Source organism: Brassica napus, chromosome A6, assembly GCF_020379485.1.
Source record: "Brassica napus cultivar Da-Ae chromosome A6, Da-Ae, whole genome shotgun sequence".
Classification (NCBI taxonomy): Eukaryota; Viridiplantae; Streptophyta; class Magnoliopsida; order Brassicales; family Brassicaceae; genus Brassica; species Brassica napus.
The window spans coordinates 1,696,731-1,711,959 of NC_063439.1; the positions used below are offsets into that span (position 1 = coordinate 1,696,731).

General features: G+C 36.3%; 3 protein-coding genes and 1 non-coding gene across 4 annotated transcripts; 2 read left to right on the forward strand and 2 right to left on the reverse strand.

Moving 5' to 3' along the window:
• Nucleotides 1–4,891: 4,891 nt before the first annotated feature.
• Nucleotides 4,892–7,004, forward strand: LOC106346071 (transcription factor bHLH122). Its single transcript, XM_013785313.3, has 6 exons — nt 4,892–5,573; nt 5,720–5,988; nt 6,063–6,221; nt 6,303–6,368; nt 6,455–6,523; nt 6,612–7,004. Exons 1-6 carry the CDS (start codon nt 5,096–5,098, stop codon nt 6,654–6,656), a joined length of 1,086 nt encoding a protein of 361 aa, XP_013640767.2. The 5' UTR covers nt 4,892–5,095; the 3' UTR covers nt 6,657–7,004.
• A 3,490-nt stretch (nt 7,005–10,494) lies between these two features.
• On the reverse strand, nt 10,495–10,612 carry LOC125576030. Its single transcript, XR_007314565.1, has one exon. It is a non-coding gene; the product is annotated as a U5 spliceosomal RNA (small nuclear RNA).
• Nucleotides 10,613–10,808: 196 nt separating this feature from the next.
• LOC106346072 (non-structural maintenance of chromosomes element 4 homolog A) lies at nt 10,809–13,028 on the forward strand. The gene is made up of 7 exons (XM_013785314.3): nt 10,809–11,147; nt 11,227–11,307; nt 11,394–11,646; nt 11,732–11,822; nt 12,191–12,407; nt 12,497–12,588; nt 12,668–13,028. The coding sequence occupies exons 1-7, from the start codon at nt 10,916–10,918 to the stop codon at nt 12,893–12,895; spliced, it is 1,194 nt and encodes a 397-aa protein (XP_013640768.2). The 5' UTR covers nt 10,809–10,915; the 3' UTR covers nt 12,896–13,028.
• Nucleotides 13,029–13,155: 127 nt separating this feature from the next.
• LOC106346074 (AP2/ERF and B3 domain-containing transcription factor At1g51120) lies at nt 13,156–14,694 on the reverse strand. The gene has a single exon (XM_013785316.3). The coding sequence runs from the start codon at nt 14,217–14,219 to the stop codon at nt 13,203–13,205; it is 1,017 nt and encodes a 338-aa protein (XP_013640770.2). The 5' UTR covers nt 14,220–14,694; the 3' UTR covers nt 13,156–13,202.
• Between the last annotated feature and the right edge of the window lie 535 nt (nt 14,695–15,229).

Here is a 15,229-nt window from a genome sequence, read left to right on the forward strand (position 1 = left end):
GCTTCGTGTCTTTTTTTTGCTTATTGGGCTTTTAATGGGCCATGTTTAAATGTATTTTCTTTATACATTTCTAAATTTTCACAGAGAATGAAACCAATCTTGTACAACATGTGTTTCATTTTTGAAAAAATATTATAATGGTGGTTGACATGAGTGTAATATATGAAAAAGATGTGAAGAAGCGTAGTAAACGAGGGAGGAAGATTCTTAGTTTTAAAGTTTTTTTTAATGAGAAACTAAAACAGAAATATTATTAATAAAATTATGTTATTTACTAAATAATTATACGGTTAATTCTATATTTATAAAATCAAATATACATTGGAACAACAGCAATGGATTCAAAGGTATAAGGAGGTAAATCCTTCCTTAATATGGCTCAATTAGCCAATTTTTCGTTTTAATTAGTATTAGGATTACACTAAGCATGAATTGGGAGGTCGTTCTGAGCATACTAAATTGACAAAAAGTCAGAGGTTAATTAGAGATTAACCGTGAATTATTTTTGAGCAGTTTATTAAAATTTTAGATAAATTATGTATTAGTTACTTTAGGGAATTAAAAATAGTAACTTACCATTGTCTGGTGGTAAATGAATTGGTTATAAATCATCATGTCACGAGTTTGAGTCTACTACAATAGCTTATTTTGATTGTTTTCCACGTTTTCCTTTTAATGAGTGGCAAATTATAACTGACCATCATCATTCTCATTACTTCTTTGAGTCTTTATTGCAAACAAAACTATTCGCTGTCAACCACAAATTTAACATAATTTACCTTTTTGTGTTTTTGTTTTATATTAAACTTGTAGGTGTATCATATACCTATTTTTTTTTTTTTGCTAAGAATGTTAATATCATTAACTAGTAATGAAAGAGATTACAAGTTGTGAAACCTGAACCAAAGAGCTTCGAGAAGCTAGTTTAGTTGTACAAGCCGCAAAAAAAGTTAAAAAAGCTTGTAGAACATGATAGGACTAATCTAGTAAACTAGATTAATGCTAAAACTAAAGATGTGTTGTTTGCACTTATACATTTGAAGAGTTGTAGTGGCTGAACCACCTTAAGCTGGAACCTGCAAAAGGAATCATTAGGTCTCAAAGAAGACTGATAACCAGAGGACCCCTTGGGCGGGAGGCTGCAATCGTATTAGCCGGAAGAGGTGACCAAGCTCTGCATCAGCCCATACAACGCTACCGACTCCGGGAATACCAACAACAGCAAGCCTTGAGAGACTCTTGAGCTTCACGGTGTGGAAGCAGGCGGTAGGGAAACGGCATAAACCGGCCACAGACCAAGTCGGAAGACTCGACGAGACTCAAAGAAAGGCAGCTAACATCTTTGGGCAGCCATAAAACAATTAAATGATTTTAGGACAGTGAGAGGCAGAGCTCTCAAATCAGGCGAGAGCTACGGCGAAGGTGAGAAACTCCAGACGCCACGGCGGCTTAACTACGGAACAGCCCAAGATCCCTTGCCGATCTGCGAAGAGGAGGAGCTCACCAGAACCAAAAGCACCATACGCACTGCTGTGCAAAGAGACAGATCTAGTAACAGAGTAAACCTCCACGATGGCCTCTACACCGTGTACCTGCGGGAAACAGAGAAGAGGAACTCACACAGACCAGAGGATAGCAAAACGACGACAGAGGGTCTGGAGGACGGTAAGGAAGGCTCCTGGCGAGGCAGCGACGCTCTCCGTTTCCGACAAACCGTGAACCCCTAGATCTGACCCAAATCTAAGAAAAGACCCTATGTCGCGAGAGATCTCCTACTGGCTCCACTAATCGCTTCAGCTTGCTAAACCTCGCTTCTCCTCCAGCGGATTGACAGACGCCCGCCTTGCCGTTGTTAAGTCTCCGGCGAGCCGAAGAAGTCCAGAGGAGAAAAGCATATCGGAGTAGATGGAGAGGAGAAGGATTGGAGAGAGAGGCAAAAGAGAGGAAGAAGAAGAAGCTGGGGTGGCGAAGAAGACCAGTACAGCAAGCTTGCCATCGATCTCCTCCACCGGATTTGAACCCAGATGTTGACGGCGCTAGGGTTTCAAGAGATTTGGGGGGAGAGACTCTAGAGAGAAAACCAAACTTTCTCTCTCTCTCTTGTCTATGAGAATTTGCCAGCGATTAATTTGCCAGCGATTAATTGAGCCATATCATATACCTATTTCGATTTCAAACATTCAAAACTCTAATACAATATTTTTTCAATAACAATATTGGTTTTTTGAACGTGAGTTATAATCAACAATACAGTTATTTAGTTGAGCTTGCACATGCTTGAGTTTAAAGTTTAAACCAAACATTATACACCATTTGGATTTCATATACTTAGTCTAAAGACTTGGTTCTATAAACTCGATTGTCTGATTCTCTCAAACGTCACACTTAGTAGAAGTGTTTTATAGCTCACTACTTGTTTCTAAACTTTTGGTAATCAATGCTACTTTCGTATTAAAGCCATTGATCAATATCAAAAGTAAAAGTGAGGAAAAAGAGCAACACACTTAAAAAGACTTTCAAGTGTATTTCTGAAATAAAAGTAAGAAAGTGTGGAAGAATCTATATAGGTGGCTTACTATTTCAAGGAAGAGGATCTTCACGCCTAAGTTCCACGTGAGATTGTGCTTCTCTGTTGTATTCCACCTCGATTCTCAAACCTTATCTCATATTTATGGGCATCGTTTTCTTTGTATCAAAGTAACGTGTACTTTCTTGACACCAAAAATAGTTTTCTCAAGAAAAGATTGATAGAAAACGGTTGAGAACACATTTCAATATAATACACAAAATAACATTATCTCCAAGTCAAGATTGAAACCAATAAGATATATACTAAATCATGAATTACTGGTCTGGTAAATCAATCACAAACCGGTTTGGAAAAAATACTTCATTTGTATGTACCTTTTTGACTAGTGTAGCAAGCTCAGGTCTATTATACTCAAGTATTTCCAAAACAATGGTGCAGTGAAATATGGATTTTGACATGTATTAGTTTGATGTTCTTTTAATGAATTATTGATGATCTTTGTCCAGTTCCGATTAGTGGATATGTGACTGGCCCTAAAAAAAATTGGGACTAAAACAATTATGATTGTATACTAAATGATTAACACATATAAAAGTCACTTAACGGAAACAAATATTTCATCTCGCTGTCTAGAAACGATCATATAAGTGTAGATACAAGATTCAGTTTGCTTCTCAAAAACTAAGTTAAACACACAATGCTTGGTAACAGTTAAATACCAAGTTAAACACAACCAGTCGCTATGTCTAGAACCGATCATATAAGTGGATACAAGATTCAGTTTGCTTCTCAAAAACTAAGTTAAACACACAATGCTTGGTAACAGTTAAATACCAAGTTAAACACAACCAGTCGCTATGTCTAGAACCGATCATATAAGCGGATACAAGATTCAATTTGCTTCGCAAAATCTAAGTTAAACACACAATGCATAGTTAAATACCAAGTTAAACACAACCAGTCGGTTTACACAGACGAGTCCGATTAATCTAATGAGTAAGCTACAGCTAGTATGAGCGAGAAAGGTAACCCACCGAATATTTAACTCGGTCGAGGCCCAATCCTGGCGTAGTATCAGTACTTGTATATCTTTTCAAGATTTGAAAACTTTTAATATATTTTTTTTGTCAATGAAAACTTATAATACATGTTCTTCTAATATTTTTTTACAGAAACGTAAGTACATTACGTGTCCTATTATTTTATGCGACAGTACATACGTGTTTAAGGGTGAATCGTTGGATTAAGTCGCTTGAAAGGTTCCCTAAAATTTGGAGCCCTTATCAACACCTGTCTGATTCTTCATTTATTTGTTTATCACAATATATTCGTATAGTTTGTTTTTCTTTTTAACTTGTCCGTCATCCCAATATGGGTCAGATCGACATATGCCCTTTTTCTCAGCCATTTTTATAGCTTTAAGTCAACAGCTTTAAATCCCACAATAGTCGTCATTTTTAATAACATTATCTTTGAAAGTATTGAATCATGTCAATAATTGCGGATTTTGATTTTTAAAAATCCTTGTTTAATTAAAAAGTGATAAAGTACAAATACATATAAAGCTGCTGGATTTTTTTGAAAACAAGAAAATTATTGAATACATTAGGCTTAATACCTTTAGGGAATCTTACTAATAAACAATTAAAAAAACACAGCATAGAAGAAATATAAGAAAAATTCTACTATAACACATCTTTTTTTATCGAGTTAATGTTTTAAATAAAATAAAATTAAAAGTTATAATTTTTTGAATTTTTTTATGCAAGTCTCTTAGACTCTTACCGTTAAATTACTTAAAAGAAAGATTTAATTTATTCTTACTGTTAAATTACTTTATTGATCAAATCATAATATACAAACTCAAAAAATTTAAAATAACAGCCGTATGAAGCATATATATCAGAAAATGGGACTCTGCATAATGAAGTACTAATCCGATTTATATATACGCATTTCATTTCTTAATTTATTAACCTAAATATATATCGATGAGACTGCTTAATTTACTAAAACGTTTGAAACAACTGGTTTAATATGACAAATATTACTAGATATACATCGAATATCCCATTCCAACTTTTAGTCGCCAAATTCATGTCTCAAATCTGAAATGAACTCGATTCTACAGTGAAAACAAGAAAAAAATGACATAAAAAATATTTTATTCAGAGAAAGAAAAATATTACTGTTATAATAATTCTATAAAAAAATAATACACAAACAATTAAAAACTACGGTCCCCACATGACCCATACGTGTCAGCATCATCGGTTACCACTCGTAATAAACAGACAACACAAAGGGCACTTTTGTCTAAACGTAAATAAATCCCAATCTCTACCTGCCCTCTGTTGTTTCTTCCTCACCTCTCTCTCTCCCACATAACCTTCCCTCACGTTCTCTTTTCACCTCTCTCTCTTTCATTTTATATTTATTATTATCATTATCTCAGTGAGATCTCTCGCCGGGAAAAAAACTCTCCCGGCGAACTAGCTAAACGCCCGGTGTTGTCACCCTCTTACGAAAATAACACAGGAGGAGAAGAACTCTAAAGCTACTAAGATGGAGTCAGAGTTTCAGCAACACCACTTCCTTCTCCACGATCACCAGCACCAGAGACCGCCGAGAGCCTCCGGTTTAGTTCGGTACCAGTCAGCTCCGAGCTCGTACTTCTCGAGCTTCGGAGAATCCATCGAAGAGTTCTTGGATCGACCGACAAGCCCCGAGACGGAGAGGATCTTGTCTGGCTTCTTGCAGACCACCGACACGAGCAACAACGTCGACAGCTTCCTCCACCACACCTTCTCCGAGACGGAGAATAAGCCTCCGGAGGTGAAGACGGAGGAGGAGACGGTGGTTGATGATATTCCGGCGATGGAGGTCGGTGAGATGGCTCCTCCTGTTTCGACTGGGTATGCTTCGGTGGTGAGGAGTTTAGGTCAGAACAAGAGACCAAGAGATGACCGGACTCCGGCGAGTAATCTCGCTCGGCATAACAGCTCACCGGCGGGGTTATTCTCATCCATAGACGTGGAGACAGGTTCGTGTGGAAACTTTCCTTTTTAATCTTTTTAAAGTTATTTCCTTATTTGGAAACTTTTTCTGAGAGTGGAAAGTCTTTCTTTTTTTAGAATCTATAAGCATACCTGGTGTTTATTGTTGTTGTTGTTTGTGTCGGAACGACAGCATATGCAGCTGTAATGAAAAACATGGGAGGTTTTGGAGTGATGAACATGAGTAATAATAGTACTGAAGCTTCATCCCTTACTCCAAGAAGCAAGCTTCCTCCTCCTTCCATGGGCTCAATCCCTGAGGTTGATGATGTCAAACCCGTTTTCTCCTCGAGGTTGCCTCCTAGGACGCTCTCTGGTGGGTTTAACCAAGGCTCTGCTTCGTCTAAGCGTATGGCAATTGCAAGGACACAATCTGGTGGTTTAGATCAGTACAAAACCAAGGTACGGTACTCTCATAATGAGTTTATGTTTCTGTTGCTGTTCTTGATTGGTGTGATGAAAATTAACTTAAACAGGATGAAGATTCGTCAGCTAGTAGACGTCCTCCTTTAGCGCATCACATGAGTTTGCCTAAGTCTTTGTCAGATATTGAGCAGTTACTCTCAGATTCTATCCCTTGTAAGATCAGAGCTAAACGTGGCTGCGCTACTCATCCTAGGAGCATTGCTGAGAGAGTAACATCCTTTCCCTTACTATTTATGCGCAATGACATTAGTTACAGGATTGTAAGATTATCTATATGTTTTGTGGAACAGGTGAGAAGAACAAAGATTAGTGAAAGAATGAGGAAGCTGCAAGATCTTGTTCCAAATATGGACACGGTGAAGATAGATCTTCCTCTCTCTTTTATTTTTCATTTTCACATTCTTTGCTCGATATATATTTATAAGCTTTAATTGATATGCAGCAAACAAACACAGCAGATATGTTGGATCTTGCCGTTCAGTACATCAAGGACCTGCAAGAACAAGTCAAGGTAATGTTCTCACATGTATTTACACACTACTCTCTCTTGAATCTTTTCTTTCTCTTACGGTTTCGACAAAAATTCTAAATGTGGTCAGGGGCTGGAAGACAGCCGGGCAAGATGTAGATGCTCTTGTGCGTGAAGCTAGAAGCCGAAGTATGCGCTCGTGAGTGCCAGGGAGGGATTTGTGCATAGAAGTATGGGTTCGGTCTTGGGTGAGAGTCGAACATAGCGAAGTAGAGAAGAGATCATGAACAGAGCTATAACTTTGGTGGCTGATGGACAAAAGGGTTTTGTAAACGTTGGAACCCTTTTTTGGTTGGGGGGTAAAAGGAGAAGTAAAGTTCATGTTATGGTTCGAACTCCAAAGCTATTGTATGTTGTTCTTACACCCAAAACTCAATGAAAAAGCAGAAGAGAAGTGATGTACTAGGATGAGAAGCTTCTTTTATTGTTAACTCAATAATAATAATTCAGGGTAATTATTTTACTTTCTTTTGTTAGTAGTACATAGAACCATCAACAAACGTGTCTTAAGTTCTTGCCAAAGATCATAGACAAATTTCATAAATATTGCAACAATAAACACATGACCAAAGAACCTTTTTGATAGTGCAAACACTACAAGAACAAGTACATGATGGTCATAAGTTTCACTCGAGATGTTAAATGATTTTCTTGTAACACAACTTGCTTGCTTTCATTCATTAATTTTCTTGAGTACAAATACAAAAAGAATGATCCATCCTCTTTGATAAATAGCATAAGGTACAATAACAAACCAAACTAAAAAGATACATCTACAAAGGAAGATGGCAACGAATTTAAGACAAGATTTGGATGCGTCGACGGAACATTCCCGATATAGTCGGATAGCTGAAACTTAGTCATATAATATGTCAGAGATAAATTAAACTCTCACATGCGAGACAATACATGGTAATCTCGATTGCATCTTCTAACCATGTACATATACTGCTACGCAAGATAACAAATCAGTGATAAAGTTGAAATCGATGTTTGGCGACAAGGTCGTAAAAACATCTTCTATGAAAATAATGTATAGTGAAAAATCCTTTTTCATAGAAGAAGAAAAACAAAATAGAAATCGTTTCGATGAATCTACCGATAAATTTTTCTTAAAAAATAATAAACCAATAATATGCAAATTAGAAGTTCTGATAAATCCACTGAAAATCCTTATAAAACAAGCCAATACAAAACCACATTTTTCGATAAAATCAGGACAGTTAGTACCTTCAAAATTAGTACCGTATTACTTGGTTTTTCTTAAAAAATATCTATAACAAAACTAAAAAATATTATATTGCTGCAGGATATAATTTTGAACTAGTAAAAGAAAAAGAAAAAAATTATACTAGTCGTTGTGTTTTTTAATCGGCCGTACCAACCATATACATCACACTCCATAAGTCTTGTCCAAAAGATGGGTAAAATGCTGCCTGCATTATAGTTGGGGACCATTCTCTTGTTTGTTTTTTCCTTTGCTCTTTTGGGGGAAGTCATGTCATGTGAAGGTGCACTAAGTTGTAGGGGTGACAAGTGTTGATAAATCATAATTGGTTTTCTTCTAGAGGATACAAGTGTTAATCATCAGCTAAATCTATAAAAGTTCGTTAGGTGAAAAGGTATTGCTCAATGATTACTTTAGCGATTATGCGCATATTAATGTGTTGCTCTAAAATGTTCGCAGACAAACTTATCATACTCACGTACCCTTTACGAATCGTTTTTGCTTTTAATCAGTCGGATGAATTGATTTGATTCTGTTGAATTAGAACAACGTAGCTTATCTAAAGATGGAATTGAGATATGCAACATCTTATGTAAGGGAGTGACCATTTTGTTCAATTTACATAATTTAACTATTAATTTTGAAATCTAAAACTAGGCTTGGTTGGTTGGTGAGCAATTTTTTATTTTTTTAATAACCACGGGATGGTGGGTCAGTGGTCTTGAGGTAGTTAACACACCAATATGGACCCGGGTTCGAATACCTCCTGTGGCCACGGAATGCTTTACGCCTTCCCCAAGTTTAAAGTTATCGCGGCGTTGGTGCCGGGTCCTTGGGTAATGGGTATTAGTGCCGGCTGGTTCCGGGCCAGGGGGATTAGATGGTTGGCAATCGGAAACCACGTGCAGATTACGGATCACCTTTGAACCTCCTGTTAAAAAAAAAATAGCCAATTTTTAAGTATATCATCTAATTTCGCCATTTACTACTTAATTTTCTCTAGTTAATCTCTTTACTATTATTTGAGGAACATTCTAAATAATAAATCTTTGCCTCATGTGTTATTATCAAGATTGCCATTACTTATGTGTCATCATGAGAGCTCTTCTCATAGCATTTAGTGAATAAACCTTGCTTGCCTAGACTAATTACATATAGTGTCATTGGACATTTAAGTTTCATATTTATGAATAATATAATTGGTTTTGATAAATTATACATATATCTCTTATTTTTATACGAGTTTTAAAAATGTATTTATTGCTTTCATGCTTATATCTTCTCATTCTTTCTTGGCTGTATTTTTTTTGTTGCAACCTAACAATAGTAGTCAACTGTATTGTAATCAATACCGCATTGTAAACAAGTTTCTATTTCTTATATTTCTTATTAGATGATTTATATTCTACAAATATAATATTGGTGTATGAGTTTTATATGGAGTAATATGAGTTTTTATATGGAGTGATAACATATTTCGTAGTTTGAAAAAAATAAGACCATATATTGATCAACGTTGTAGAAAGTTGCTATATTTCTAATAAACTATAGTTTACTACATAAATATAATGCATAATCTAACTTCTTTTTTAATGGTATACGTACTATGTAAGCGTATAATTTAAATATTATATATAATATAATGCATAATCTAATCTTTTTTAATCTTGTATGTACTATGTATGCGTATAGTTTAAATATTATATATAATATACAATACTTGAGTTTTATATAATTGTAAGATATAAACTATTAAAATTAAAATTGAAAAACTTTATGTATTTTCGTCCCCACGACTAGGTGGTATCCAAACAAATTTAGTGACTATATATATGGAAATTTTTCAATGTAATTTAATAATATTTGCCCAATATTTCAAATAATTGAATGTATAACAATATATATGGCATTACTTTCCGTTATATATGCACAAATTAGTATTCTAAAAATTATTATAGGAAAATTTTGACTCAGACCAGTATTTGTATGGAAATTAGAACAAATTATGCTATAATTATTTATTAATTTAAAGTTCTATACAAATTCTATTCAATTCCTTAGATTAAACAAATTTTCTACTCTATAATAGTGTAAACCTATTTTTTACTCTATATATAGAGTAACTTTTTTATTTTTTGTTCATCACTCTATTTTTCACTATAAAATTAAGTGATAAACAAAAAAAAATAAGTTACTTTATATTTGGAATAAACCTATTTTTCAATTATAGAATGAGAAATAGAGTACCATTGGAGCATTTTTACTCTAAACTCTATTTTAGAGTGAAAAATAGAGTGTAGTTGGAGATGCCATTAGTTCATATATTGTAGGGTCTGTTATTAAAATAATTTATTATTCAAAAAGAAAATTATTTTAATTGTTGAAAAAATACATTTTAATTTAATGCAATCACAGTTCTTGTTAAATATTTCACTTATATATACACTGACATTAACGAAATGGGTAAAGCATAAACATTTCGAAAGCCCGTTTATGTCTAACAAAACTAGCCCAACTATGTAGTATGTAAGAATCGTTTGGGCCCAAAGGATTAAAATGATGTTACCGAGATAATGGCAGTAAGACGGTTCAAACAATATTTAACAAGATTAAACAGAAACCAAAACGCAACTCCGATTCGTAATATCCCATTAATCGTGTTACAACTAGTCCAGTCAAAGATTATCAGTCGATCCAGACAAAAACTTTTAAACTAAGAGCTGCTGGGCCCACTCGAAAGCAGGACCCTCCAAAAATAGGCGTATGCCACTTAGCATGGAGAACACACGGTATTCTTTAGTAAAAGTCGAAAGAATAGTTCGCTTTGTGTTCACCACATGGCTGCGTGGTTTACCTTAGACGGAAAGACCCTCTATATATAACACACACTTCTACTAAACTACTCCAACTCTTCCGATGTGGGACGTTAGTTATACAAAACTCCCCGTGGGCTTTAATGGGCCTAGCTTTAAAAAGATATCAGGCTTTCTACTTTTCATTCGGCCCAATAAAATTGAATCGGAAGCTTTGTTATTTGCTTTGGGCTCGGCGGGAAAATCGCCGTTAGGGTTTGCTTTTCCCTTATTTGTTCTTCTCCTTCTTCGAACGCTTCCCCTTCCCTCTGGTGATTGTGGAATCAATCAATCATGAGGAGGACGAGGACGGTGAAGCGAGAATCGGAAGCAACCAGCGGTGGCAGAGATGGCGACGAGTCGGCAAGGTTTAGGGCTGTGAAGAAGGAGAAGAACAAAGGCGTAGCTTCCTCCGTGCGAATCGACGAGCCGCCGAGTCAGGAAGCAGAAGAGGAACGTGAACAGGGAGTATCTGATCGGAGGGTTCTCAGATCTCAGTATCTCGCTCTCATTAACAAAATCAGCGGTACGTAGGCACGATAGCTTCTCTAATTGCTCATTGATTGATTTTGACAATTAGTTTTTTTTTTTCGTTTGTTTTGCAGATTCTAAAGATGATTTGACGAATGTTGATTCTGACAAATTCTCCAGAATTTTCAATGAATTTGAGAATTTGCACCAGAAAGGTAACTCTTTTATTGTATTAGCAATGATGTTATGCTGAAAAGACTGTTTTTTTTTTATGTTTGGTTTTGTTTCAATTGACTTGCAGTTCAGAAGCCTAGGGAGCAAATTGCAGATGCAGAGGCGTTTCTGGATATAGCGAACACCATGTTGTCATCTGTCAAGTCTCAGTCTGTTAATGGCGTTTCTCCGGCTGAGTTTGTTAATGCTTTGGTCAATGGGTTTGGTCAGCCTTCTCAAAGGATTGACGCTGATGAATCTGCCCCTGTATCTATAAAATGGAAGGATCTTGGGCTTGCTGTCTGTTCTACTGTTTTGGTTTCATGTGGTTGTTCCACAATGTGAGTTCTCAAAATAGCCACTTCATTTTGACTTGCTTTGAGCATGAATTAAACAATGTATTTTCTTTGCCTGTTTCGTGGTCAGGTTGGGACCTATGGACACTGAACTGAAGGAAAGGAAAAAGGCAGTCTACAGAAAACGTACAAAGCCTGGTGAAGGCGTTCGTCCGGATGAGGTAAGAATTGTTTTTTTTTGTAGATTCCATCTTTGTTTGAGGTTTTGACCAATAATGAGAACTAATATGCAGTATTAGTATACATGATTGTTCAATTGTGTCTTGTAGACTTCACATCTGTAACTTTGCGCTCGTCCCACCTAGGCTATGCTGAGTGCTTTATATCTCTGCCACTGACGTTTTAGATTCATTTGCATGGTCTGCAATGTTGTCTATGTCTTGAGCATTTTTTGTAATCTCTCACCTGTTGATTGGGTTCCTTGTGAAATAGGATGTGATGCTTTGTATGAAACTTGTTGATTGTAGTGTAGTTTGAATTTAGATAAGAACCAAAAGAGCTGCTTATTGTTGTTTATTGTGATCGCCAGGTAGACGATACACAATCAGAAGAGAAAACTGATACAGACAAGAACATGGCGATAATGTTTAACATCTTACGGCAAAAGAAGCGCGTGAGGCTTGAGAATTTGGTGCTCAACAGAAGATCATTTGCGCAGACTGTTGAGAATTTGTTTGCTCTATCTTTCTTGTCCAAAGACGGACGAGTAGAGATCATTGTTGACAAGAATGGCTCACATTTTGCCTGTAAGATCACATTTACATCGTCTTAATGTCTTTGTTTGGATATTCAATTCATTCCACTCACATCTTGATCTCCTAATCTGTCTCTTCAGTGCCGAGAAACGCACCGGCTGCGAACCTGGTGGCGTCTGGGGAAGTCACTTACAACCACTTTGTGTTTAGATTCGATTTCAAAGACTGGAAGGTAACTAAGTAGAATCTCACTCATACTCTCTATTGGTGTAGATTATTATACTGAAGATGTCTTGTATTTGCGGTAACAGCTGATGTCTGAAATGGTGCCGATGGGGGAAGAGCTAATGCCACACAGGGAAACTGCAGTCGCTTCATCTTCTGGTCCCTCTGACTTCCCTCAAGATTCTCAGACAACACCGATAAGAAAACTCTCGAGAAACAGAGGTTTGGTTGTACAAGAAGACACTGTTGTAGAAGATTCTCCTGACGTTGAGGGCGATGGAACTCGGAGGAGATGTAAGCGCAAACTCACCTGAGAAGATGAGTCTCATTGTAGGGAGTATATAGAGTAGTACTAGTGATCTAAAACTCATTTTGCTGTTTGATTTTCTGACATTCAACTTGATGTCTTCTTTAGGATTGATATATTCATGGTAGGTTTTGTTTTAACTGTTAACCCTTTTTAAGTTTGATCAAGAGAGACATTAATCTAATTAAATGTCAAATATCAAAATCAAAATCAAATCCCAAGTTTGCAAATCTTAAGGCTACTTAATACAAATCAAAACCATACTCTAGTTAAGTTTTTTTTTTAAATATAAAAATCACCTAATATGAAAATAGCTATTGAATCCTAACACCAAACAGCATAAACCCTCCTTTGGTTTCTGTTTTCATTTCTTCCTCGGAAGTGTTGTGAACCATCTTGTCTACTTCCTTGGGAGCCACGGGACCCTTGTCAGTAAAGTAATCAACATCAATCATCAAGAAGCTGTTGTTTTGACCTTGTAATGTCATAACATTGGTCGGGACATCACAATGGTAAAAAACGATCACATCTTTCTCCTTGAGTCTCTTCTCCCTGACGAAACCATTCCATCCTCTGGTGAAGACAAAGCTCTGGCTACTTCTCCAGTAACAATACCTAAACTTCCACTGTCTCATCGCCCTGTCGTAAAACACAACCTCAACGTCGTCCACAGCTTCTCCTATTTCGCCTTCTTCCCTCTCTTTCTGACCGTCGCTTATGAATGGCAAATGCTTCACCGCATGCTTCTTAGGTATCACAAGCCTGTTGAGTTTCCCAACATCGCTCGGCGTCAGTTCCTTGCTAAAAAGCGGCGTGCAAGAGAATGGCTCTTGCACTCCTCTCCCTCCTCGGCTCTGTCTTGATGCCGCCGCCACGATGTTGATGTTGGCGAAGTCCACCATCTGAGATCTTCTTCTGAGATACTCCATGAACTTGTGTTGGTAAGAACAGTCTTTGATCATGTTCAGCACAGCTTCTGTTGTGTAGTTGGCTTGAAAGGCCGGTTCATGGGTCGTGATTTCACACCAAGGGAAGTTCCGGTACGAGTTAGCATCAATACCTCGGAGTTTGATAGATGCGCTATCGTAAGATGCAGCGGCTTCAGCGGCGGACTTGAACGTTCCAAGCCAGATCCTTCGATGCTCAGAGTATATCTGAGCGCCCCAGTGACCGTTCGGTTGTTGAACAACACCTTTGTATTTTGTGTTGGACAAGACACTTCTTGTGGTCGTGGACACGTGAGGCTGCTCCATGGGGTTTGCTAGACACAAGACAGAGTTACTTGAGCCTGAAGTTTCCGTCATGGTCTTGGCTTCATTGAGGCTATTCATCGCTAAAAGAAACACAAAAAGAAAACAAATACAAGAGAGACAGAAGCAACAAGAACAATATATTTGAAGGAGAGATTTGAGGGGAAAAAAAATCAGTATTATGGTTCTCTGTTGTATCGTTGGTGATTTGTTTGGAATGTTACAGACTTACAGTTTCCTTTTATGGTTTTTCTTTCTAGTTTTTTTTGACAGAGTAATTAATTGCACCAGAGTCTGTTTATGGTATGTTTCCCTTTTGAATGATTTTCTTTTTGTCAGATTTATTTTGCTTGGTAGAAAATTAGTTTTACTTGAGAGTTAAGACAAAACAGGAGTCTAAGTTTTTTTTTGGGTCTTAATTTAGACAATTAATAGCGAAACTTATATAATTATTGTTATATACCCGTCCAATAGAACGGTCAAGATTAATTTTCAATAAGAGATACGGTCCAACAATAGATTTTTTTTGGATATTTGAACCGTAATTAATGAGTCCATATCCACATAGTTAAAACGAGTGGGATGTTTTCGAATCTAGATTACTTAACACTAAAGTTTACCACTAGATTAATCGGGTGGAGATCTAGATTATTAGAGTGGATAAAATTTCTTATTAGTTACATCTAAGGAAAAAAAACTATTTTGAACAGAGAAATTTAACTGTTAACCTCCATTGCTGTGAAATTTTTGAAAGTTTAACAGTTAGACAAAAAAACATTTGAAAGTTTATTTATTTACATGAGCATTATAACATTTTTTTTTTGGTAACCTAAAAATAAAGTCCCCTGGACGCGGCTAATCTCTCGGATATGCAGGAAGATAATGTTATCATATAACAATTTCGTATTTCCTTTGTTGTTCTTGTTTCTAGTTTTTGACAGAGTAATTAATTACACCAGAAACTGTTAGTGGCAAGTCTTCCTTGTTAATGAGATTTTTTCTATTTGTCAGATATATCTTCTCGTTAAAAAAGTCAACTTTCCTTGAACAAAGCTGGAAAAATATTCAGATTTTTTTTTTTTAAGTTGTCT